Source organism: Mobula hypostoma, chromosome 18, assembly GCF_963921235.1.
Source record: "Mobula hypostoma chromosome 18, sMobHyp1.1, whole genome shotgun sequence".
NCBI classification, from domain to species: domain Eukaryota; kingdom Metazoa; phylum Chordata; class Chondrichthyes; order Myliobatiformes; family Myliobatidae; genus Mobula; species Mobula hypostoma.
Genome location: NC_086114.1, coordinates 17,620,134 through 17,647,456, shown reverse-complemented (window position 1 = coordinate 17,647,456; position 27,323 = coordinate 17,620,134). Strand labels below are relative to the sequence as shown.

The 27,323-nt window shown below is 41.3% G+C and overlaps 1 protein-coding gene across 5 annotated transcripts in view; it reads right to left on the bottom strand.

Annotated features, from left to right (window-relative positions):
* kcnma1a (potassium large conductance calcium-activated channel, subfamily M, alpha member 1a) overlaps positions 1 to 27,323 on the bottom strand; it is a 960,366-nt gene that overhangs the window by 5,636 nt on the left and 927,407 nt on the right. For 3 of the 5 annotated variants that reach the window (XM_063070509.1, XM_063070506.1, XM_063070507.1), the window contains 2 exons: positions 21,649 to 21,873; positions 20,485 to 20,513 (listed from right to left, as the gene is read on the bottom strand). In XM_063070509.1, the coding sequence (XP_062926579.1) occupies positions 20,485 to 20,513; positions 21,649 to 21,873 (254 nt within the window). Of the gene's footprint in view, positions 1 to 20,384; positions 21,874 to 27,323 lie in introns of those variants that run through there. The other 2 variants (XM_063070508.1, XM_063070510.1) reach the window with 2 other exon arrangements.

The following is a 27,323-nucleotide window of genomic DNA, read 5'->3' as shown; positions in this document are numbered from 1 at the left end:
GCACACTCACTCTCACTCTCACTCACTCTCACACTCACTCAAACACACTCAACACACTCAAACACACTCAACACACTCAAACACACTCAGACACACTCTCACACACTCACACATACACTCACACTCTCCCTTATATACATATACACACACACACACACACACACACACACACACACACACACACACACACACCTGACAATCTTTGTTAAAAGTTGAGATCACTATGAAAAGAGATCGGGATAAATAAATTGCAAGTTTGGCCTGAAGTGAGTGAGTGTGTTACTGGACTGCAGGGCAGAGTACAGGTGGTGAACAGCAGTTAGGGTTGAGGAGTGGTGTAAGGAAAAAAGCAGACTAATGTAATATTAGGACACAAAGTTGTTTCCAACTATATCTGGTCATTGGCCCTCACACCTCTGGGTAACAGGTGAGACTTCAAACTTGTTTGAAGATAGTTTTGGTTATTATTATTGTTTGGTAAAATTGCTGATTTTAAAACATAGACAACTTCTGGTTTCTGCAATAAACTAAACTGCTAAAGACCTGTACATTCTAGGTTTTGCTTACCACCACTGAATCATATTATTGACTGGAATATGGAATGAAGTTCCACAAATAAGAATATTCGGTCAATAGTCCACACATTTTTGGGAGCCTGTATTTTAGAAACAAAATCTATGATTGACATCATAAAAGAGTATTAAAATTCCTGATTTTTAAGCAGGCCATCATTACAGTAGACTGAAAAATTCAAGGGCTGCTTTTATTGTATTGGGCTGTGATATCAGAGAATGAGATGTAGAAGCTTGGCTCCAACTGCAAGTGATGAAGAGTTGCTGGTACAAAGAAATGCTCCCTGAGGCTGAATAGTTCTGTGTTTGTAACTATGCATAAATATTTTCCAAAGATCCTAAGCTGCACAGCAGGAAGCAAAGAATTCAAAGAATGTTTTGGGATGCTCATTTTATCAATCTTACTCTAGATTAATAAACTCTGATCAATAAAAAGAAGCTTACAACAGGATAAAGAGTTTAGGATGTAAATTATTGCTAGCAAATCCTCTTCAATACACGTCTTGTACATGATTCACGGCATCCGGCTAGTGCTCTGATCAAAGTTAGGAGTCTTTGCCAATTAAGAGTTGTAGAGTCATAGAGCACAGCAGCATATGAAAAGGCTCTTCAGTCCAAATGGACTGTGGCGAACTGTTATCCTGCCTAATCCCATGACTTGCAGCTGGACCATAACCATCCATGCCCTTCCAATCCATGTAGTTATCGAAACTTATCTTAAATATTGCAATCGAACCCACATCCATACTCACGCCACTCTCTGAGTGAAAACGTTGCCCCTCAGTTTTCCTCAAATAATTCACCTTTTGCCCTTAGCCCATGACCTCTAGTTGTAGTCTCACCTGACCTCAATGGTAAAAGCCTGCTTGCAATTACCCTATCTATACACCTCATAATTTTGGATAACTTTATCAAATCTACTCTCACTCTCCTACACCAGAGAAAAAAAGTCTTAACGTATTCAACCTTTCCGTTGAACTCAGGTCCTCCAATCCTGGCAACATCTTTGTTCTTTTGAGGTGAAGGTCTAGTAAGAGTCCACTACTCTTCTAGAGTGGGTGGTGAGCAGTTCAGTTATAAACATCCTTCATACCCGACATGCATAGAAGGAACCAGGCATATTTTGGGCAGAACTTCTTAGCATGACTAGAAGGTAGCCTCCATTCTTTGGGTGCCAAGTGTTCTGTAGTCAACAGAATCAGTGTTTCCAAAACTAAAATGAGTGGTTGGCAGCAAGTGGGTAGTTGAAGGCAGTTGGCCAAACATCTACTAATTGCAAAAGTACTCAAATCAATTGTTAAGAAGATAAGAAGAAAGTGGGAAGGCCATAATCTGATCAAATAGAATCAACATGGCTTCACAAATGTGTTAGAATTCTTTGAGAAAGCTTCAAGTCAAGTAGATAAAGGGGGACCAGTAGACGCAATGTATCTGGGCTTCCAAAAACCTCTCAACACATAAGTTTTCTTTGCTACAAGTCAGTGACCATCTGATCAGATAATCCAGCACCCTGAGATCAAGGATCAGCTAACCAGACGGAAATTGGGATAAAGGGGTAATTTTCAGATTAACAACCTTCAACTGATAAGAAACTGCAGAGTCAGTGCAGAGACTACTACTGTTTGTGATCTGAAGGTGGGATAGAAAGATATTGGCAGTTTCAATCAATGGATAAAGAGTTGGCAATTGGAGTATAATGTGGGAAAATATGAAAGAGATCATATTAATTATTATTACTACCTGTTTTTGTATTTGCACATTTTGTTTTTTGCACGTTGTTTGTTGTCAGTTTGTGTGTGTAGCTATTCATTCATTCTATTTCTTTGTATTTATTGTGTTTTATTTTGTAAGTCTTTGTTTTGCTGTGAATATCTGCAAAAAAATGAATCCCAATGTAGTATTCGGTGATATATACATACTTTGATAATAAATTTACTTTGCACTTAGCGATCACTTTTGAAAGAAAACCAGTGAAATATTATTTAAATGGAGAGGAACTGCAGAAGCTGAAGGATTTGGGGTTATATGTGATTCACAGGAAGCAAGCCAACACCTTTATATTTTATTTCAGATTTTTGGTTTCTACAGTTATTTGGGTCAGTACTCATTTGGAAAGTTTTGGATACAAATCTAGCAGTTAGCACAATGCTACTACAGCTCGAAATATTGGAGTTTTGAGTTCAATTCTGGCACCGTCTCTAAAGAGTTTGTACATTCTCCCTGTGACCAAATGGGTCTCCTCTCAGTGCTCTGGTTTCCTGCCACAGTCCAAACTTGTACTGGTTAGTAGGTTAATTGGTGATTGTAAATTATCCTGGGATTGGCCAGTATTAAGTAGGTATTGGGCACGTGGCCAAGTGGTTAAGGCGTTCATCTAGTGATCTCAAGGTCGCTAGTTCGAGCCTCAGCTGTGGCAGCGTGTTTGTGTCCTTGAACAAGGCACTTAACCACACATTGCTCTAGTGTCTGTGCAAGGAGTAGCGCCCCACACAGACTTCCAATCTGCGCCTTGTAAGGCATGAAAAATGCCTGACGCATGGTCTGGGTCGATGTTCCCTCCCTCCCCCTAAGTAGGTGGGTTGCTGGGCTGTGTGTTCGTTGGGCTGGAAGGGCCTTTTCCACGCTGTACCTCTAAGTATGTAAATAAATAAATTAAAAGATACAACTAATTTAAAAGGCTAATGGGAAGTGACTTTATTTCAAGTGGGTCAGAATATAAATATAGTGAAAGACTTCCTACAACTGTATAAAGAATTAGTGAGGACACATCAGGAATACTGTAAAGAGTTTCAGGGTTACAAAGCATAGAATCAGGCCCTTCAGCCCATTGAGTCTATGTCAACTATCAAAATTCCTATATCAGTTTTGCTCTAACCACATTTTTTGTTCTCCAGAGATTCTCTTCAACTATTCCCATATGCCACTGCTCTCTACATGTCAGTCAAAATTTGCAAAAATCAGCTAACATATCAACATGCACATCATTTAATGAAAGATATATTGTCATTGAAGGCAGTTCAGAGAAAGGTATGGGGATTGGAGGAATTGTTTACTGTGAAAGGATGAACAAGTTGTGTTTCTACTCATTGCAGATTAGAAAAATCAGAGGTAGTTTTTTTTTGAAACATGAGCTTCTTAGAAAATTTGAGGGGGTAAATGCTGGGAGAATGTTTCTTGATGTGAGAGCCTAGGACCATAGCAGATGGTTTAAGAATAAAGGGATCCCTAATTATTTTGTGTTGGGCACATGGCCAAGTGGTTAAGGGGTTTGTCTAGTGATATGAAGGTCACTAGTTCGAGCCTCAGCTGTGGCAGCGTGTTTGTGTCCTTGAGCAAGGCACTTAACCACACATTGCTCTAGTGTCTGTGTGAGGAGTGGCGCCCCACACAAACTTCCAATCTGTGCCTTGTAAGGCATGAAAAAATGCCCGACGCAGGCCTCTCATGGTCTGAGTCAATGTCTCCTCCCCCCCAATTAAGATTAAGGTGAGGAAGAGTGTCTTCCTTCAAAAGTTTGTTCTGATTCTTTGCCCAAGAATGCTGAATCCATGAATATAGCTAAAGATAATAAACTCCTTCTCTATAAAGAAATAAGGATTAAGAGGGGAGCATGGGAAAATGGCACTGAGGAAATTTGGATCAGCCTTGAAATAGAGGTGGAGCAGGCTGTAGGGATTGAATGGCCAACTCCTGATCTTTTTTTCATTCAGGGCATGTGGGCTTTCCAAGTGGACTGAGCCAGCATTTAACTACTTATTCCTAATTGCCTTTGAGAAGGCGGTGTGAGTTGCCTCTTTAACCATCAAGCTTAGCAGCAGCAGTAGACCATATGGTCCATTAAGCCTGGTTTAGCATTCAATCATGGCAATTTCTTTTCCCTATCAATCCCATTCTCCTGCATTCTTTTGATACCTTACTAATCAACAACCTATCAACCTCTCCTTTAAAATTACCCAGTGACGTGGCTTCCACAGCTATCTGTGGCAATGAAATCCACAGATTCACCATGCTCTGGCTAAAGAAATTCCTTCCCATCTCTGTAAACCACTGCTGTCCTTGAGGCATGAGTGTACCCACAATGCGGTTAGGGAAGGAGTTTGAAGATCTTGATCCTTAGACAGTGAAGGAATGTTGACATATTTCCAAGGAAGAGTGGTGTGTGACTAGGAGAGCATCTCCCAAGTGGTGGCATTTCCATAGTTTTGCTGCCCTTGTCCTTTTAGTGGGCAGAAGTAGTGCATTTGGAAGGTGTTGTCACAGAAGCCTAGGTGAGGAGCTGCAGTACATCCGTGTATAAACAGCTGCTATTGTGAATCAATGGTGGCGTGAGTGGATGCCTATGCATAGTGCTTATCAAGTGAGCTGCTATGTTCATACTTTTCCAGGCAGGAGGAGAGTATGCCATCACACTCCTGACTGTCAAGGGTGGAGTTTGGAGAGTAAAGAGATGAGTTACTTGTCAGAAGATTCTGAGCATCAGGCCTGCTCTTGTATCCGCATTGTTCAGTTGAACTTCATGACTGTTGTTGAAGCTGGACTCAACCAGGCAAATGGAAAACATTCCCTCTCTTTCCTGACTTGAGCCTTAGAGACAGTGGACAGCCCTTTTAGGGAATTACTTGCTTCTGGATTCTTAGTTGCTAAGTTGCTTTTGTTGCCACATTATGTATATGGCTATCCAAGTACATTTGCTGGTCAGTCGTAACCCCCAGTATATTGATAGTAGGATCTTCAGTGGTGGTAATGCCATTGAATATCAAGGAGTGATCTTCTCTTGTTGGACATTGTCATTAGAGTTATAGAGTATCACAGCACAAAAGAAGGCCCTTTGGCCCAACTGTTCCATGCCAGCCACATCAACCTGCCTACTAGTCCCAGTGTCCTACATTCAGCCCATAACCCTGCAAGCTCTTCCCTTCCACATACTCATTCAAATCCCTCTTGAATGTTGGACCAACCTGATATTTCTTAAGATGTGAACCAAAAGCTAGAAATGAAATCATATTTTTTTAATATCAAAAATCCTCTTCATGGAGCATGTAGACCCAGGCAAGGTGGATGAGGCACGTTTTATCTCAAGGAAATTTTAACTCTGTTCATTTTTACACAGATGCTGCCTGACCTGCTGAATTTTTACAACATTTCATGCTTTCATTTAAGATTGCCTGCATCTGCGGCATGCTTTTTAAAATTTTCTAAGGAGAGGTAGGGATGAGCAGCAGTTGTTACACAGAGGCAGAACTGTGTCATGTTATCCCATATGGCTGATGGTAGTCAGTGGATGAAAGCTAATGAGATTGGTTTGTAGAGAGTTCCATTAGCATCAAATTTCTGTGTGTGTGTGGTGGTTTTGCATTTCACCAGAGCCTCAGTTACAACACAAAAAAAAAACAAGCCAACTTTCAGGCCTCAGTAATCAAGCAGAAAATTATAAGCAGATCAAAGAATCCCACAGGGCTCTTAAATAACCTGAAGTTTAATAATTTTATAGCCAATCATCTAATGTTTTCATTTCCTCGAACCATAGCTTTCACACAAGATGATAAAGTAGCAACTGGCAGGAAACAATTTAAGAGTGGGATTTTTTTTACCATAAACAGCTTTGACAGCAACAATCTCATGGCATTACTTTCTATCAATGCAGGGAATTATCTGGACATGTTTATAATTCCTTTCATTTTACCAAGTGCTTTGAATGTTTGAAATAATGGTTCCTATTCTGCAGAATATCTACATTTATGTATGTTTTCAGAAAACTCTCCTAACTGGTTAACTTTATACTTCTTTGTGTAATAAAATTTTGTGTAAAATTCATTATTTAAAGTTTTCCTGATGACACAGGCAGACAGTACCTTTTCTGATAGATTAGGAATTCTTGAGATTTAACTTTCCATCTATTTACATGTAATTGTTCAGTGAATTTTTCAGCAATTACGATACAGTTGTTTCTGCATTTTTCTCGAATTTTCTTTATTTTCTGTAGCAGGTCACGCCACTTGAAAATGGCTATTTTATAGGATACTTGTGTTATCTCTAGTCTGAGTATGAGACCAGCACAACTGCTTTTTCCTTTGCCTTTCTTATTTGTTTCATGCTCTTGTTATATTTAATACAATTGCTAGCAATAAGTTTTCTGCCTCAATTCGCAATATGTTTAATGCCTCATTCTTGACTTCCGAAGAGCCTTTGGATCACAAAAGCATCAGGATAGAAACAGGTAGATGGCACCTATTTCTCTGCATCATTAAACGTATATTCATGTTTGTGGATTCAAGGAGTGCTGTGTTGTTAATAGGGTTCCTCTTCCATTTAAGGTACTACAACAAAAGGGTAGAGGGTGCCACAGGCTGGCTGAAAGCATGTGTTTAAGATAACATAATTTTTCAGACAATACTTCATCTTCAGGTCAAATGGGAGGAGCTTTAATTCCTCATATATTGTTTATAGTTAACTCTTAACATCAGTAATACCATCCATTGAGGGAGAAATAAATAGCTCTTTCCTGCACCTTATATCACCTTTTGGATGATTTGTTTCATGGTTTATGTGTCCTGTTACAAGTAGAATGACAGAGGTTTTTAAGTTCAATACTACAATGAGCTTATTTAATATTACGTCTATTAGATAGGTTAATTGTTATCTCTAGTCTCAGTATGAGATGACCATGACTCAAGCTCATGGTGGAGGACGCTCACTGCTTGTTTCCAGGACCTGGGAGATGAACAAATTGACTGAATTTCCTGCTGTTCCCTGAGTGATATTGTCTGGAGTAGCTGAAAGCACGATTGGATGAACTGCAGTAGGAATTATTTTTTAATTTGAGGAAGTTAATGGCCAAAACCTAAAGCAGAAAAGAGGTGGACAAAGTCCAAGCCAAGTGTGATAACAACTAAATTAAGGCAGGCTTCAATTTTATAGCCCAGTAATTGTAGAATACTGAGCAAGGTGAAATTCCATAGGCCTAGGAAAAGGGGAAGGACAACGAGATCTAGGTGTCTTTGTTCATCAGTCACTGAAAGTAAGCATGCAGGTACAGCAGGCAGTGAAGAAAGCTAATGGCATGTTGGCCTTCATAACAAGGAGAGTTGAGTATAGGAGCAAAGAGGGCCTTCTGCAGTTGAACAGGGCCCTGGTGAGACCACACCTGGAGTATTGTGTACAGTTTTGGTCTCCGAATTTGAGGAAGGACATTCTTGCTATTGAGGGGGTGCAGCGGAGGTTCACGAGGTTAATTCCTGAGATGACGGGAATGTCATATGTTGAAAGATTGGAGCGACTGGGCTTGTATACAGTGGAATTTAGAAGGATGAGAGGGGATCTGATTGAAACATATATATTAAGGGATTGGACATGCTAGAGGCAGGAAATATGTTCCCAATGTTGGGCAAGTCCAGAACCAGAGGTCACAGTTTAAGAATAAGGGGTAGACCATTTAGAACGGAGCTAAGGAAAAACTTTTTCACCCAGAGGGTTGTGGATCTGTGGAATGATCTGCCCCAGAAGGTAGTGGAGGCCAATTCTCCGGACGCTTTCAAGAAAGAGTTAGATAGAGCTCTTAATGATGGCAGAGTCAGGGGATATGGGGAGAAGGCAGGAACGGGGTACTGATTGTGGATGATCAGCCAGGATCACAGTGAATGGCGGTGCTGGCTTGAAGGGCTGAATGGCCTACTACTGCACCTATTGTCTATTGCCTAATATATATTGCGTTAATGTAAGATGTACAATTGGCCAGTGGTAAAGTGGCATCCTGGACTGCCAGGCGAGTGGTCCCAAGTTCGGATCTGGCCAGCTCCTTGCACACTCTCCATCCATGGTGGTCTTAGTGTTCAGCTAGCAAATCGACCTCATAAAAAACAGAGCAATGCTAAAGAAACAGCAAGATTGCTGCCTGATGTGCCACAAGTGTGGAGAGGAACAACAAACAAGATGTACAACGAAATCTTCTTTGCTACAGAGCAGGACTGCAGATCAAATAGCATGTAGGACAGGATATTTAGAAGATAAGAGAAAATAGAAAGGTAGCAATGCTGAAATTTAGAAAATAAGAGGATGAATAGGACAGGCAAGGAAGATTATATCTGGAGAAGTTTTCTCAGCTGGTGAATATTTTCATCTTTCTTGTCCAGGAATGCAGAGAAGTATCTGGAAATTAATGGGAAATTTTTAAACATTTCATGGGTATGTATTTTGCAGACTGTGTGTGAACTGTTGATGGAAAAGACTGGAAAAGGACTTGGCCATTTAGCCTTAATATATGGCTCACCCTTCAGTCGGCATTGGACTGAGCCTCTGCTTCAAGTCCAGTTTTTTCTCTCTCAATAATAAAGCCTCTTGTTCAAAAAGATGTGACTTAAGGTAGCTGTGCTCGGAACAAAAAAGATATTTGATGAATAATCAAGGAAAGTACTTGCAGCATTGAATGGGTGCAGGAAGCAGAGAAGATGTCCTCTGTGAATCTGCAATATGAAGGAATGTCACAACATCAGTAAAAGGAAACTATAGTTCAGTTAGGATTCCATTAATGCAACAGTTATCGAGCTGATAATGGAAAGAAGACTTTGAGTATGACCCATAAACTGCAGCCACATAATTGTTATTCGAAAGGAAAGTACTGAAGGTAATTTCTTGAAATGTCTATATGAGTAGAGTCAGCTTTAAAGTTGAGAGCTGAAATGCTGTCCATTGTTTTGGGTTTGAGGTCAATGAAAAATGTAGCATGAGAGCAGATTTCAAGCAATATTACCTCGAACAACCGATGAGCAACAAATGGAAGATAATCAAAAGCAAGGAATTGTACATTGAATTAGATGAGAAGTTCCAAATAGATGAATTGTTTTAGTATCAACTGCACTTTCCACAACTGTACGAAGTTCAAACCATTATAGATCAGGCTAGAAGTTGGGAAGAAGGTTAAACAAATTTTCTTTGGAGTAGAATATGGCACCAAATTCTGAAGAAAGGAGGTGAGACAACAGAAGAGCTCAGCGGCACTGGAATTGGGAGAATAGAGAAGCTGATGCTGTCTAAGTTGCATGCCATCTTGGTCAATGTCTCCCATCCACTACATAATGTACTGGGTGGGCACAGGAGTACATTCAGCCAGAGACTCATTCCTCTGAGATGCAGCACAGAGCGTCATAGGAAGTCATCCCTGCCTGTGGTCATCAAACTTTACAACTCCTCCCTTGGAGGGTCAGACACCCTGAGCCGATAGGCTGGTCCTGGACTTATTTCATAATTTACTGGCATAATTTACATGTTACTATTTAACTATTTATGGTTCTATTACTATTTATTATTTAGGGTGCAACCGTAACGAAAACCAATTTCCCCCGGGATCAATAAAGTATGACTATGACTGAACACCAGAGATGGTTTTGGATTTGTTCTGTTGGAGCAGAAGTAGGAATAGAGAACGTTATGACTGAATTGAGTGGAAACAGTGAGCCACAAGGTCCAGCTTAATCTTCGGGATAGTCACCCTCCAATGTGTCACATCCCAGCCCCATTTGGCTACTTGAGAGAACAATTTATTGTTGAGAGTATGTAATAATAAATAGGTTAAGTTGGAGAGAGTCCAGAAGTTGTTCATGAGAATGATACTGGGAATGAAAGGGTTAATGTATGAGGAGTATGTGATAGCTCTGGGCCTGTACTCACTGGAGTTTAAAAGAATAATAGAGGATCTCATTGAGCCCTATCAAATATTGAAAAGCCTGGATTGAGTGGATGTGGAGAGGATGTTTCCAACAGTGGGAGAGCCTAGGACCAGAGAGCACAGCCTCAGAATACAAGGAACAGAGATGAAGAGGAATTATTTTTGCTAGAGGGAGAGAAATCTGTGGAATTCATTGCCACAGATGGCTGTGGGGGCCAAGTCATTGGGTATATTTAAATCGGATATTGATACAGCCTTATTTATTAAGGGTGTCAAAGGTTACGGGGAGGAGGCAGAAGAATAGGGTTGAGAGGGATAATAAGTCAACCATCATAGAATGTTGGAGCAAACTTGATGGGCTGAATGGCCTAATTCTACTCCTATGTCTTATGGTCTTATACTACCCGTGACTTCAATATTCACTTGCAAAGCAAATGCAAATGTACTTTGACAAAAGATAACAAAATAAATGATAAAGCTGAGGGTCAAGTAAGTAGATGTGAACAATGCATTTTACTGGGATGGAATGAGTGTACCCTTTTCCAAACATGTACCTAAATGAGTGCAGGCCACCTTGATGACTAATTGGATTTCGCTTGTCCAGAAAGGGTGAGCAGATGGGACAATCTGTATCCTTGGCAAGTTAAAAGAGCCCAGGAGCAACCGCGAGAGCAGGAATGGAGCAGCTGGTCTTTCTTCCCAATGACACATGGATTACTCTTCTTAGTAATCCTGAAGAAGAGCTGCTGCAAGCACAGAGGGAATTGAAGTGGAGTGATTCAGGCTAGTTGTTCCATTTGCCTCAGGAGACTCTAGGTCCTTCTCTGCCCTCCCAAGAAAGAGCAGAAAATGCAGAAAAGCATCTAAAAGAAGACGTGCTTATGGTTTGCAATAATTGTTCTCATTGATATTGAGGGCAATGAAAACAACTTCAGTTCTCTCATGGGAGAAAAATACAATTCAGTCTTGAGCTGTGCTCTTTGCAACAGTTTGTGAGGAATTTTTTGAAGAGAGACTAGATGGGATGGGATTGTTGTCCTTGGAATGGAGGAGTCTGGGAGAGGACCTGAATGAAGTGAGAAGAACTATGAGGGGAATAGAAGGGGGAAACTGCTCCCCTAACCCATAACTGAGAACATAGAACAATACAATACAGGCCAGGCACTTCAGCGCATGATGTTGTGCCAAACTATGACTCTTAATGTATCCAACCTTTCTTCCCTGCACGTTGACCATATCCTTCCCTTCACTGCATATTCACTTGTCCATCTAAGAGTCCCTTAATACCCCTGTGCTGGTTGCCTCTACCAGCACCCCTGGCGGCACATTCCGGGCCCTCACCACCCTCAGTGTGCCTGGCACATCTTCATTGTATTTCCAATACTCCTACCCACTCACCCTAAATAAACGCCCACTAGAACTAGATAGATTGTATCTATGCTTCGCGTAACTTTAGAAACTCTATTAACTCTCTCCTTGACCTCTCACCTCTCTCTAATGCCAGCTTGGCCAACCACTCTCTCGTCATAGCATATGTTCTCCAACCCAGAGAGCATCCTGGTCAACCTCCTCTGCATCCTCCCCATAATCTCCAGCCCTTCCTTTCATGAGGTGACTCAAGATAAATGCCATACTCCATCATTAAGGACCCTCACCATCCAGGACATGCCCTCTTCTCATTACTACCATCAGGATGGAGGTGCAGAAGCCTAATAGAACAGCTTCATCCATTCCACATCAGATTTCTGAATGGTCCATGAACACTACCTCACTATTTTTCTCTTTTTCCACTAATTATTTTTATATATTCTTGTAACTTATAATAATTTTGTGTGTACTGCATTGCATTACTGCAGCAAAACAAAAAGAATCACAACATATATCAGTGATAATGAACCTGATTTTGAGTCTAAAATTGAAACCTTTCAAATGTTGAACGGCTTAGAAAGAGTTGATATGGACAGGATGTTTCCAATAGTGGGAGAGCTTAGGACCAGACAGCACAGCCTCAGAATACAAGTATGTCCCTTTAATACAGAGATGAGGAGGAGTTTCTTTACCAGAAGATGGTGAATTCATGGCATTCATTGCCACAGATGGCTGTGAAGGCCAAGCCATTGGGTATATTTTAAAGAGAATTTAATAGTTTCTTGATTAGTAAAGGCATCAAAGGTAACGGGATTGAGTAGAATAATAAATCAACCATGATAGTCTTTACATGTCACCTTCCACGACCACAGCCTTATGCAATCCTAAAAGATGGAACTCAGGAAGCACATAAGTGGTCTGGGGATTAATTAGTTCTAGCATGAAGAATTAAAAAGATGGTTAAAGTGAAATGAAAGTGCCTACATTTTGAAATGTTTTTTATGGTGGGGCACATAGTGTTTGTAACAAGGAATTAGAAGTAGGAATACATGTGTAAAAATAAGGATCCAACAGGACCAGGACCAGATGCTCAGTTGTTTACATCAGTGACTCAACCCTGTTTGCTCCTCCCATTTGCATCCCAAGGGATGTCCTGATTTGCCCTGCAGGTCCCAAAGTTGTTCTCACTGCTGTGTCCACCCAGAAAGCAGAGAGAGTCAGCCATAAATAAGGGGCGGCATGGTAGCATTATGTTATTACAGCATCTGTGACCTGCTGTAATCATTAGAATAATCCCAGGAATCAAAGGATTAACCTATGAGGAGCATTTGATGGCTTTGTGCCTGTACTCACTTGGTGTTAGAAGAATGGGGCAGTGGATCTCATTGAAACCCTGTAGATATTGAAAAGCTCTGATAGAGTAAACTGTATATTCCTTGAAACATTCCTTGTTTCCTCTGTAAACTCTGCCATTCCTTGGGATTCAACAGCTGCGGGGAGAGGGGGAGCCTAGTGCATGGGTAACAGCTTGTTCTCCATATCGTACTGTCCTAGTTTGTGTACTGGCTTGTGTATCACATTGGCAGCTAGGATGCAATACCATGGTTGACCCTGAACAGTAGAAAGCCTCCGATGGAATGGAGGTAGATAGGATGCTTCCTATAGTGGGGGAATCTAGAACCAGAGGACACAGCCTCAAGATAAAAGGACGTTCCTTTAGAACAGAGATGAGGAGGAATTTCTTTAGCCAGAGGATGGTGAATCTGTAGAATTCATTGCCACAGATGACTGTTGAGGCCGAGTAATTGGGTATATTTGAGGTGGAGGTTTATCAGTTCGTGATTAGTAAGGACATCTGAGGTTAAGGGAAGAAGGCAGGAGAATGGGATAGAGAGGGATACTAAATCAGCCATAATGGAATGGTAGAGCAGACCTGATGAATTGAATAGCCTAATGTTGCTTCTATGTCTTATTTGGTCTGTAGCCTTCAATGCCTTGCCACACTGGAAGTCAGCATTATCTGGTCCATTGATCAAGAGGGGAAAATAAGCATGGATTACCCAAAGATTGCCAATGGTACAAAGCGAGGAAACTGAGATGTGAAAATGAAGCAAAGGGTCTGCTGAGAAAGATATAAAATTATGAAAGAGATAGATAAAATAGAGGCAGGAAAGTTGCTTCCACTGGTAATTGAGGCTAGAACCAGGGGACATAGCCTCGAGATTTGGAGGGGTAGATTTAGGATAGAGAAGAGTTGGAGGGGGAACTGCTTTTCCCAGAGAATAGTCAATCTGTGGAATTCTCTGTGCAGAGAAGCAGTATTGGCTACTTCATTGAATATATCTAAAACACAGTTAGACAGATTTTTGCACAGCAAGGGAATTAAGGATTATGGGGAAAAAGGAGGTAAATAAAGCTGAGTCCACGGCCAGATTACCCATGATTTTATTGAATGGTGGAGCAGGTGCGACAGGTCAGATGGCCGACTCCTGATCCTATTTCTCATATTCTTATATAGGCAGGCGGCACAGGCAGGCAACTGGAAAATATGAGTCTATCCAACTTGAAGGATGTATATTTTTAGCTGGCAGGAAACTAGTACATACTGGTCTACAAAGAGATAGCTTGATATGTAGCAGGTAATTAAGCAGTAGACACAAGAGACAATGGGTGCTGGAAATCTGGAGCAGCACATAAAGTGGTAGAGGTATCAGCAAGTCAGGCAGCATCTATGGAGGGAAATGTAGAGTTGGCTTTTTGGGTCAAAACTGGAAAGGAAGTGGGGAGATAACCAGTGTAAAATGGGAAGTGGTGGAGCAAGATACAGTAGCTGAATTCCGAGTGTTGTCATCTTGTCGTGGTGGAGAGGCTTGTAATTTCCTGAGATCCTGGAAAGATGGCGCCAGGACCTTAGCTGCTGGTAGGGTCACCCATGGTGGTAAGGTTCCAGACAAAGAGCTGTCCAACCAAGACCTCAGTGGTGGAGCTGGCAGAAGATGATGACACATCACAAAGGCAGTGAAGGCAGAGAAAGTGAAGGGTACCAAGTCATCTTGCGTTCTGTGCCTCTGGACCCTGACTCCAATCTGTCAAGGACTGTATGGTGGCTGCCCATGCATCAACCTCCCCACGTTAACCAAAGTCATGCACAAGTGTTCTCCATTAAGGGAATAACCCCTTAGCAGAACATCATACTTGAGTCGAGTAAGAGTAAATTGCAGGTTAGCCTCTACTTCAAGGAGGTGTGGTGCAATAAGTATGAACGCTCTGTCATGAGTCTGAACAGAAAACAGAACGTGTCTGAATCCAAGGAATCCTAAACTTGGCCCGGAACTTATACTCCACAGATTCATTAGACTGATTCCTGTCAGTGAGGAGCAATGAGGAAGATTGGTCCATTCTCATCAGAAAACTAAAACAATGAGGTGATACTGAGGGGTCTGGTCAGGTTACAAGACAGTTCAAAGTATCACTTTTTTCATTTTTTATTTGGAGATACAGCACGGTAACAGGCCCTTCTGGGGCAATGAGACCGTGCTGCACGTTTACACCCCTGTGACATGATAATCTGCTAACTATTAGAATGTGGAGGGGGGAACCAGAACACCTGGAGAAAATCCACATGATCATGGAGAGAACAAACAAATTCCTTTCAGATAGCAGTGGAATTGAACCTGGGTAGCTGGTGCTGTATTAATGCTATGGCAACCACTACGCCCCAGCCATACATTTTGGATTCAAGTCCTCCATCCATACTCATCTACACCAATGACATTTCCTCATACTGCATATGTTCTTCAATGCTGTGGCATAAAAGGAGTATAGACAGGGTAAATGCAAGCAGGCTTTTTTCCCCTCAGGTTGGGTGAGACTAGAACTAGAGGTCACAAGTTAAGGGTGAAAGGTGAAATATTTGAAAGAAACCTGAGGAGGACCTTCTTCACTAAGAGGACATTGTGAATTTGGAATGAATTGCCAGTGGAACTGGTGGATGCGGGTTCAATTCCAACATTTGAGAGAAGTGTGGATAAGTACAAGGGTAGAGGGCTATGGTCCAGATGTGGGTCATTGGGTCTAGACAGAGTAACCGTTCGACAAGGACTAGGTATGCTTGTTTCTGAGCTGCAGTGTTCTATGACTCCATTTCACTTGCCCATCTACAGAGTATGGATAGGCTAGGACCTTTTTCCCTTGAATCACAGGAGGCCGAGGGGTGACCTTAAAACCATGAGGGTATACATCAGGTCACAGTCTTTTCCCAGGGTAGGGGAATCGAAAACTGGAGGACGTACGTTTAAGATGAGAGGGGTAAGATTTAGAAGAGTGGAGCAGAAACTTTCACACAGAGAATGATGGATATATTGCACGTACTACATCTTTGTTCTTGATGGAACAAGCTGCCAGAGAAAGTTCTAGAGGCGGAAACAATGATTTAAAGACATTTGGACAGGTACACGTGTAAGAAAGGTTTCCCAGGGATATGTGCCATATGCGGGCAAATAGGACTAACTTGGATTGATCAGCATGGACGAGTTGGAGCTTGTGCAGTATAACTCTATGAAATAATTCTTAAATGTTGTCAGAGTATCTGCGTTTACCACATCTCCTTAGATATGAATGCCAGGGTTTAACCACCTACTGCAGGCAGCCAGATACCTGGGCGGTAATTGTCAGTGTAATGTAACAGTGGAGGCAGATCCAGAGATGGCAGGTGCTTATGTCTCCAAAGGTATTTCTTGTTCGGCTTCAGCGAGGCTTCACCTTGCAACTGATAAATATTAAGCAATGTAGAACTGCGTCCTATGCATTTTTAGCTGCTGGTGCAGGGGAGGCCAACTTGTAGTTCCTTCAGCATTGAGCAAATTTCCTTGTTCAGAAAGGATTAGTTTACTTTGGCATTTAATAGCTAGTTTAATTAGTTCAGCACAAAAGTGATGGCTGAAGGGCCACAAGAATGCAGCATCCATCATTAAGGACCCCCACCATCCAGGTACTGCTCTCTTCTTGCAGCTGCCATTGGGAAGAAGGTACAGGAGCTTTAGGTCCCACACCACCAGATTCAGGAACAGTTATTACACTTCAACCTTCAGGCTCCCGAACCAGAGTGGATAACTTCACTTAGCTGAACCCTGAACAGATGTCACAACCTATGGGCTCACATTTGAGGACTCTACAAGTCAGTGTGCATGTATGTATGCATTTATTTATCATTGTTATGTATTAACAAGTTTGTTTTCTTTTTGCACATTTGTTATTTTTCAGTCTTTGTGTGTAGTTTTACCACTGATTGTATTGTATTTCTCTGTTCTACTGTGAATACCTGCAGAAAAATGAATCTCAGGGTAATATATGGTAATATATACATACTTTGATAATAAATTTATTTTGAACAGTGAACATTTCCCAATTAAGTCATTTATTCAGCTTCAGAGCATTGCCATATTTTAAGAATGAGTACGCCCTCTTCACCTAGGAAAGGCACTCTTCCCATTGCTATCACCAAGGAGGAGATACAGGAGTCTGAAGACACACACTTGACATTTTAAGAGCAGCTTATTTCCCTCTGCCATCAGATTCCTGAATGGACAATGAACTCATGAACACTACCTCACTATTATTTTTTTTCTTTTTTTCCTTCTCTTTTAGCACTACTTATTTAATTTAGTCATAGATATATAGTAATTTTTAGTTTATTGTTACTATGTTTTGCAATATACTACTACCACAAAACAAATTTCATGATATATGCCAGTGATGCTAAACCTGATTCTAATTCTGAAAAATATACATCCCTAAAATTAGTTTGACCAAAGTTTCTTGGTAAGAAAGGATTTGTTTCATAACCCTGCTCTCCATCCCCACCACCAGAATGTAATGGGAAATAAATACAAAGAGACTGGGAAACAAAGTCACTAGAGTAAAAGCACAGATAAAGGGTGGTATTTCTTTCCTTTGCTTTGATTAGAATATGAAGCTTGTGAGAAACCATTTCCTGCTATGCTAACATTGAGCAAACAGGAGCAGGTTTAATTAGTTCTGCTGTGAGTCCACAGAATGCAGTAGGTCAGTGACAGGGGCAAGAAGAAATTCTTACTTCCCGTGCAGTCATCTGTAATGGCAGGTACCTGCTCAGTGTCTAGCATGCCTATATACACTTTGATCCCACAAACTGTAAAAACACTGGAAAGTCTTATTTTGAGGGAGTGGGTGAAGGCATGGTGAGAGTGGGCAAAAAGTCAAAGGGAAGTGGTATGTTGGTTGGGGGGGGGAGGTGTTAGCAACAATTCATTGATGGCTTTGAAGGAGTATTAGACTGTCAATTAGATGGAGTCTCTCTGGGACTCAGTTCCGTTCAGGTCTCAGTCAGAATCAGGTTTAATATCACTGGTATATGTCATGAAATTTGTTTATGGCAACAGAACATTGCAATACATAAACTATAAGATAATAAAATATGTGTGTGTGTATATATAAATATATTTTTTTCATTTTATTTATATAAGCAGTGCAAAAGGTGCAAAAAAATGGTGAGGTAGTGTACATGGGTTCAATACAGAAATCTTATGGCAGAGGGAAAGAAGCTGTTCCTGAAACAGTGAATGTGTGTCTTCAGGCTCCTGTACCCACTCCCAAATGGTAGCAATGAGAAGAGGACATATCCTGGGTGATGGGGGTCCTTAATGATGGATGCCACCTTTTTGTGATTTCACTGATTTAAAGGGGATCTGAGGAGAAACTTTCACACAGAGTAAGAAGTGTATATTACACATTCTGCCCTTTTTTCTAAAGTAAACAAGCTGCCAGAGAACGCTGTAGAGGTGAGTGCAATAATTAAAAGACATTTGGACAGGTACATGGTTAGTGAAGTTTTTCATGGATATGGACTATAAGCAGGCAAATTCTCTGTAGAGAAGCCTGGTTCAGATACCTTGGAAGGGTGGTCTCAGCAGCCTCACCTCTGTGTCAGGTCCTCCTTGACCTCTCAAGTGTGCAATGAATAAACCTCATTAATAGTATAGCAGCAGAGCATGTGCTCTCTTGCTGACCAGCTCCAGCACACACTGTGTTAACCAATGTGAGAACGCTTCTCAGAAGGATTGGATGAGGAAAGGAAGCACATAGTCCCTGAATCCTGCTATTTGTGTGTTTGTTTGAGCATCATGTGGAGAGGGTTCAGTTGATTTGCAGAGTAACCTGTTGGCCCTTGGCCTTGAATGGCCAAATGCTGTTGAAGAAACATGTCTGCTGAGGAATCTGGATGTCTAGAGGAGGTGGAGAGCATTACTGAGGGAGTACAGCACTGATAACGGTAATCAATGTCCCACTATATTTAATAACCTCACTAATCTGATCAGTACTTCTACAATACTGAGATTTAACTCTGGATTCCAAGGCTAGGAAGAGCAGTAACTTTAACATTTGCCACATGTTGTGAAATGTCAGACTTAGTTTCAACTGGTCTTTAGCCAGAAGATGATGGATCTGTGGAATTCATTGCCACAGGTGGCTGTGGAGGTAAAGTCATTGGGTATTTTGAAAGCGGAGGTTTTTAGGTTTCTTGATTAGTAAGGATAGCAAAGGTTATGGGGAGAGGGGAGGAGAATGGGATTGAGAGGAATAATTAATCATCTTTAATGGAATGGCAGAGCAGACACAATGAGCCAAATAGCTGAATTCTGCTCCTATGTTTTATGATCTTAGAGCTCCACAGAGACCAAGACACCACAAACATTATTTTGCATATTGGCCATCTCAGATTTGAAGCAGGATCTATGATTGTGCTTATTTCAAATCTAAGATCAAATCTGAGATGCGATCAAGAAGATCCTATCTCCTTGGAGATGGAGAAAGAATTAGGAAAGCTACTTCCTTTAGTATTTTACATCATTTTTAATCTCTGAATATTAGAGATATTTAGTAGTTGCTAAAGATTTTTGACAGCGAGTAGAGCTGAGAGGGAGGGAAGAGGCAAAACGGTTTGATTTATTTAGTCGCAATCTCCAGTTAGTTCTTTGTTGTTCAGTTTATCAAGTTAACGCTTGAAATTCTGCTCCTGGTACATTATTTTACTAGTGTGTTTCCTCAGTTCCCACTAATTCTCCTAACAGACCCTTTATGCAGAGAAATTTTAATTTATATCAGACATGCAAAGTGTACAGCAAAATCTACAACTTTGGTTTAAACATTGTTCAAATAAAGCAGAACATACAAGTGGCTTCAAGGTAATGCTTGGTATCAGCGCAGGGTAGGAATGAAGCATCACTGGTTTGCTGGGCTTGCTGTGCAGCTCACACCTCTCCTGCAATGCTCTCATTCACACATTGCTGAATCCCATCCAGACCCCGCTCCCCCCTCCCCTTAACAATTCATGTCAGAATGCGCTGATACAGAATGACTGAGTCACCAAAAAACATCACTTTCAGCAGACCGAGAATTTTCAAGGAAGAATGGGAATAGATGTTAGCAAAACCGCTGTGCAAACAGGATGATTGATTGTTCAGCTAACATCAACACAAGAATCGGATGGTCCCGCCTGTTACCACAGAACAACGACGTGTATGACAGAATCTGCATACGGTGACAGATTCCAATGGGTCACAACGCAACCACATGAGCAGCTGGATGCCACATGCAAGGAAGAGAATGGGTATCGTGGAAATGGGGGAGGGGGGTAGGTGGGGGGGGGGTCACATCTGTCATGGACAAAGCAGCAGCAGCAGACAGCTCGTTTCGGCCAGAAAGCATAAATAAACAAACACAAATTATCTGATCTGTTTTAAAAAAAAGTCTTTTTACTAAAATTTTAATTGACAAAATTTCACAAGGACAATGGAAAGAACCCACGGCACTTGCCGTATCATGCAAAACCATTGACAGTCATACCTTGGCTCATTCTAGTCATCCTTGTAGCACTTTAGAGAAAAAGTAAGTAAATATTCTAGGTAAGTTTACAATTTTCTTAAACTATCACATTTTGGTCTCAGGCCTTTCACTGTCGCTGTCCAAATGAACGGTAAAATATGTTAACAGAACAGGGTCAGTGAAAGGTGATTGGTAGTCTTTGAACCATAACACACACTCACTGGCAAACCCATGCTATGAAATAGCAGTATTGGAAACTATTAAATTTATATATAAAGCTTGCTTTACTGGATTGGGGGAAGAAGATAAAGGCACCGTACAAATCTCCCTAGAGAATCTGCACCCCACAAAACAAATGGACAGTGTGTCTATGACAGTTACACAAAAGTATGCTTAACAATTACTAACTGTGGAATGAAATGGCTACCATATAAAAATATCTGCCACACTATTATTACTTTCTGCCAACATTCATGAAACTAAACCATCCTAGTAAAATTTTATTGCAATTTGTTTTCATCTTAGAAAAATGTAAAAATTAATTTAGAAAAAGTTCATCCATTCTCAGGGAGTAGAAGAAATCTAGTTGACAATGTAGCAGTCAGAGAGAGTAATGTTTTGCATGTCTGACTAAATTCTATTCATTATACCCTCCACCCCAATATTGTTCAACTGTGTCTGCACTCAAGAGTATTGAATTAGTCGCAATGTCATGAAGTTAAAATGATCTGACTCCATTTCCAAGGTGGGAAGCAGTAACCACCTTCATAGGATTTGCCTCTGGATGCAAGCCATGTTTCAGTTTAAGATAATTATAAAAATCTTACCCTTTTCTGTACCCTAATGCTATGCATTAAAATAATTATTATGGTGCTCTGTGTAAACCATCAAACATTAAATAATTGCTTCAAATAATAATGTCAGTGCTTTCTGCAGAGAATTGATTGGTGTTGGATAATGATAGGCTCTTAGGTTCCTCTGGTTTGTTGCTGTTGTGCTGCGGGAATGGATATGATGAAATCTGTTGACAAACGCATGCATATAGACAAACATGTGCAGACATATATGATGCGGTCCGTAACAAAGGGAAGTTCGGCTCTGGGGAATGGACAAAGATGGACATTTACAAACATTCTCTGTCATCATTTAGTATGGTCATAGCAAGCTCTTTTGTCAATCACATACTTCTGCTTTTCCCGGGGATCCCTTGCCTTGTTGCGGTTTGGACGGTTGGTGGAAGATGGGGCTGAGTGCACAGACGAGCTTTTCTTACTGGAAGAGTGTGAGGAATGAGACGAGTGCGATACGCTGCCACGAGACTGGCCAGCATTGTGGTCAAATTGCATCAGGCAGAAGATCACATCCGTTGAGACAAGTTCAAACTCATAGGGTGGATTTGCGATTACATATCTGCAAAGGAAGAGTAAAATACAAATGATTTATGCCATCCATCTCAGGACTGCAGGGTTTTAAAGTAAACCTAGCAAACAATTAGATTTTTAAAGTTCTGCTTATCTACAATGTTGTGTCTGAAGCTATGCATCATTCAAAAACTTCATTGCATTAATATTGCCCTCTACACGTTCTACCATTGGGGAGGAGGTACAGGAGACTGAAGACATGCATTCATTGTTCTGGGAAAAGCTTCTTCCCCTCTGCCATTAAATTTCTGAATGGTCTGTGAACCCATGAGCACAGCCTTGCTATTTATTTTGCACCTTACAATCATTTTTATGTCTTATTGAAGTCACAAAACAACAAATTTCATGACAAATACCAGTGATAATGAACCTATTTTTTAATCTGATTATATTTGCATTAACAGAAACATAATTTTAAGCTGGGATATCCCATGCAATCAAGAACTATAACACGAGGAAATCTGCAGATGCTGGAATTTCAAGCAACACACATAAAAGTTGCTGGTGAACACAGCAGACCAGGCAGCATCTCTAGGAAGAGGTACAGTCGAAGTTTCGGGCGGAGACCCTTCGTCAGGACTAACTGAAAGAAGAGCTAGTAAGAGATTTGAAAGTGGGAGGGGGAGGGGGAGATCCGAAATGATAGGAGAAGACAGGAGAGGGAGGGATGGAGCCAAGAGCTGGACAGGTGATTGGCAAAAGGGATATGAGAGGATCATGGGACAGGAGGCCTAAGGAGAAAGAAAAGTGGAGGGAAGCCCAGAGGATGGACAAAGGGTATAGTGAGAGGGAGAAAAAAGAGAGAGAGAAAAAGAATGTGTGTATATAAATAAATAACGGCTGGGGTACGAGGGGGAGGTGGGGCATTAGCAGAAGTTTGAGAAGTCAATGTTCATGCTATCAGATTGGAGGCTACCCAGACGGAATATAAGGTGTTGTTCCTCCAACCTGAGTGTGGCTTCATCTTTACAGTAGAGGAGGCCGTGGGTAGACATATCAGAATGGGAATGGGACGTGGAATTAAAATATGTGGCCACTGGGGAGCACCGGACGCAGTATATCACCCCAGCTGACTCACAGGTGAAGTTTCGCCTCACCTGGAAGGACTGTCTGGGGCCCTGAATGGTGGTGAGGGAGGAAGTGTAAGGGCATGTGTAGCACTTGTTCCGCTTACAAGGATAAGTGCCAGGAGGGAGACCGGTGTGGAGGGATGGGGGAGGACGAATGGACAAGGGAGTCACGTAGGGAGCGATCCCACTGTACCTCTTCTTAGAGAGCTTCCTGGCCTGCTGCGTTCACCAGCAACTTTTATGTGTGTTGCAATCAAGAACTATATTAGTTTAGACTGACTATTAGTAATTTCCTTTATCTTTACTGGAGTGACATGGTGAAAACCATCATTTAAGTGGCACAGTGCCGCGAATGATTGAGCCACTGCCTCTTAGTGCCAACGATCTGGGTGCTATACCGACCCTGGGTGCTGTGCGTGTGTTCTCCTTGTGACTGTAAGGGTTTTCTCAAGATGTTCTGTTTCTCTCCCACATTTCAAAGTCATGTGGGTTGGTAGGTTAATCGGTGATTATAATTTGTCCCTAGTATATGAGTGAGTTGGAGGGTGGAGGGAGAGATTGGTGAGAATTTGCTATAAGAGCAGGACTGGAGTAAATAGCTTGGCACAGACTCACTGGGCTGAGGGATCTCTTTCCACTACTGAGTTTATTGAGCACTTTCCAAACTCAAAGTAAATTTATTATCAGATTACTTATGTGTTACCATATACTGCCTTGAAATTCATTTTACTTCCATTTTTACAAGATGATCTGCCTAGAAAAATTGAGAATAAATAAAAATTCTTCAATCATGTGGCAGCAGTTAACTTCAAGTATCACGGATTTTGGAGCTGTTCATCTATTCATGAACTCAGAAATAGCACCATCCTACTTAATTAAGGCGCCGATTTAGACATAGCTACCAAATGTTGCGAGCCTAGACAGAGTGGATATCGAGAGGATGTTTATATTAGTGTGAGAACCTCTGGCCAGAGGGTCCTAGATTCTCAGCGTCAGTAGACAAGGACATCCCTTAAGAACATGGATACGGAGGATTGCTTTTTGCCAGCAGATGGTGAATCTGTGGAGTTCATTGCCAAAGACAGCTGTGGAGGCCAAGTCATTGGGTATATTTAAAGTGGATGTTGATGGGTTCTTGATTAGAAAGGGTGTCAAAGGTTATGGAGAGAAAGTAGGAGAATAGAGTTGAAAGGGAAAATAAATCAGCCATGATCAAATGGCAGAGCGGACTTGCTAGATTAAATGGGCTTATTCTGCTTGAATGTCTATGGCCTTATGGACAGTGGTGCAAAGAGACCTTGTTTCAAAGCGAAGTGGGCAAGTGGGCCCTTAAACAGAGTCATCGAGATGTCTCTTCCTTGGTTCCCACAAGCTACTGGACATTGCAGTGTCTTAACGAGCGGGTACACAGGCAGTATATTGTGGTCATCTCACATGCCCAAAATGAGTCACAGGCCATTTATGACGGAAATGTGAAATTCTTTCAGTCAGAGAACGGTGGTGAATATTCAGAATTCTCCTCTTGAAAGCGCTGTGAATGTTCTGTATCCAATTGCATTTAAAACTGTCGTTGATAGATTTCTGGATAGTAGCGAAATTCAGGGAATATGGGAATAGAAATGAAAATGGTATTGCACAGTCTGCTCAGACTCGGACACTGGGAGAATAAATAAGACCAAGATTGGTCAGAGGATAGAGACAATCAGATGCTCTATTGGAGAATAAAAGAATCTGCCCTCTGAATGATAGCTTTAAAAATGGTATGTGTGCACCGCTTAATGGAATAAACTGAAACAATTCAGGCTGTAAACAATAAGAAATAATAGTAGACTACAATGTGGATTTGAATACTTGGCTAATTTTGTCTTTGTATCTTGAACATGAGCAGAACAGAAACTTTAAAGTTATGACTGGTGGTGGATACACCCATCTTCTGGATTTGGTGATCAGCTTAATGTTCCTTTACTCCCTTTGATAGTGGATGGGAAGGTGAAAATCAATCCTAAATCTGACATTGCATAAAATTCAGATCCCACCGGAAGCCCTCACTCATCCATTCTTCCCATCTCTGAGTAAATTTCGGGAGCTCCAGTAGATATCCCTGTAGTAGACTGCCAGTGAATTCATACAAACCGCTGATGAGCTTAGCTCCAGGATGCTGGAATTTCTCCTGGTATTTACTACATCCTGTTGTCGTAGGTTATGATTGGACTTGTTAGGATGCGGACCTGGGCTGAGAAGTGGCAGATAGAGTTCAAACCCGAAAAGTGAGAAGTGATTCACTTTGGAAGGTCGAACTTGAAGGCAGAGTACAGTGCAAGTTAAGAGGGTAGTTAAGGTAGTTAGTGTGTTGGCCTTCATTAATCGGGGTAGTGCATTCAACAGCCATGAGATAACTTTGCAGCTTTATAAAACCCTGGTTAGACCACATTTGGAATACTGTGCAAGAAGGCATAATTTTAAAATGATTGGAAGAATGTATGGGGGGATGTCAGGGGTAGGTTTTTTAAAACTGAGAGTGGTGAGTTCATGGAACGTGCTGCCATGGGTAGTGATAGAGGCAGATACATTAGGGACATTTAAGAGACTCTTAAATGGAAGCGTTGTGGGAGTGAAGAGTTAGATTGATCTTGGAGTAGTTTAAAAGTACAAAGTTCAAATTCATATTTTAACCTTAAGATTCATCTTCTTGCAAATACTCACAAAACAAAGAAACACGATAGAATTTACTGAAACACACACACAGGACCATTACGTATCCAATTTGCAAAGAGGTCAAATCGCGCATATAGTAAAAAAAAAGTACTATAAATAAAAGTACAGGGTATTTGAACTGCAGAGTCCTGAAAGTGAGTCCACAGCTGCACAGCCCCTTCAGCACTGAGGCGAGTGAGTCCCAATGGCTGCAGGGTAACAACTGCTCCTGAACTTGGCGGCGTGGGACCCAAGACTCCTGCACCTCCCTGCCGACCGTAGTAGCAGGAAGAGAGGAAGGCTGGTGAAATGCAGGCAGACGTCATTAAACACCTGTTCATTTTCTGCTGTTGTCCTCGGCAATTGTAATCTTGCTTAAGTGCTTCAATCAGCGTGGACTGATTGTGGGTTCATCTTCTGCTATTAGACCTGGACGCAGCATCCACCCTGGCCATACCTGCACTCTCGGGAGTCCAGTTCATAGAATCCCCCAGGAGATTGCAAAAGCACCAGATCGTTTAGCTGGTTCAAAAGTACATCTTTAAAAGGTAAATTACAGGCTGCAGACTGCACCAATTCCAATTCAGAAGTGTATCTACTAGAGTATCTAGTTTTCTGAGCTGTCTTCTAAAGGTTGTTGTTGGTTGCTGGCACCAAGTTGGCACAACATTGTGGGCTGAAGGGTCTATACTGTACTCTTCTACATCATATGAATGCTTTTGCAATTAATTTTGCTTTTCTGCTAAACCAAACACGAATGACCCCGACATTATTTGTCACCACAAAAGTAAATTCCAAATATCTAAATGCACTATTGCTGATTGTGTTTTTACAGAAGAAATGGACAGTCTAGCTGCTTCCTACACTTGAATTGTCTCAATAATTGACTGGAAACAAACTACTGGAGAAACGCAATGGGTCGAGCAGCATCTGTGAAGGCACACGAATTGTCAGCACTTTGGATCACATTACGGTTAGCAATTCCTTTACCCTCCATGGGTACTGCTTGATCTGCTTAGCTCACCCAGCATTTTCTTTCTTTCTCCAGACTCCAGCATCTGAAGTCTCTTGTGTCTCCAGTAATTGGGCTTCTTTTTGGTGGCTTACCCATGAAGTGAAATTCCAAGTTAAGACAAGACACTCACGATTTGCAGGTCTGAGATTTCTCTCACATAAGCACTGTTGCTTAGATCCTAACTGCTATCTTTGAAACATCATCCAATTCTGCTCCTTTCTTAGTTCATATCCTGTCTCCTGCTGAAGTTCTCCATGTATCTTTATTTGCCCAAGATATAACTATTCACTCTTCCAGCCATCTAACCTTTTCTTTTCTGTATCAATATGTCCATTCAAAGTTTTGCTTTCTAATATTAAACTACTCAAAAAATCTTCATCATTCATGGGCATTGACAACCCCCCTCCCCCCCCACCACTAGCTTCCAGTTTGATAGTCGAAATCTAGAAAGTCAACATAAAACCTGCAGATGCTGGAAATCTGAAAAATATAAACAGAAATTGCTGAAGAACTCAGCATCTGAAGAGGGAACTTTTCAGGTTGAAGACCTGTGATTAGGACTCTGATGAAGAGCCTTCAAACTAAAGCCTTAACTGTTTTCCCTGCCACAAATGTTACCTGATCTGCTTTTTTTTTAAACAGCATTTTCTGTTTTTGTAT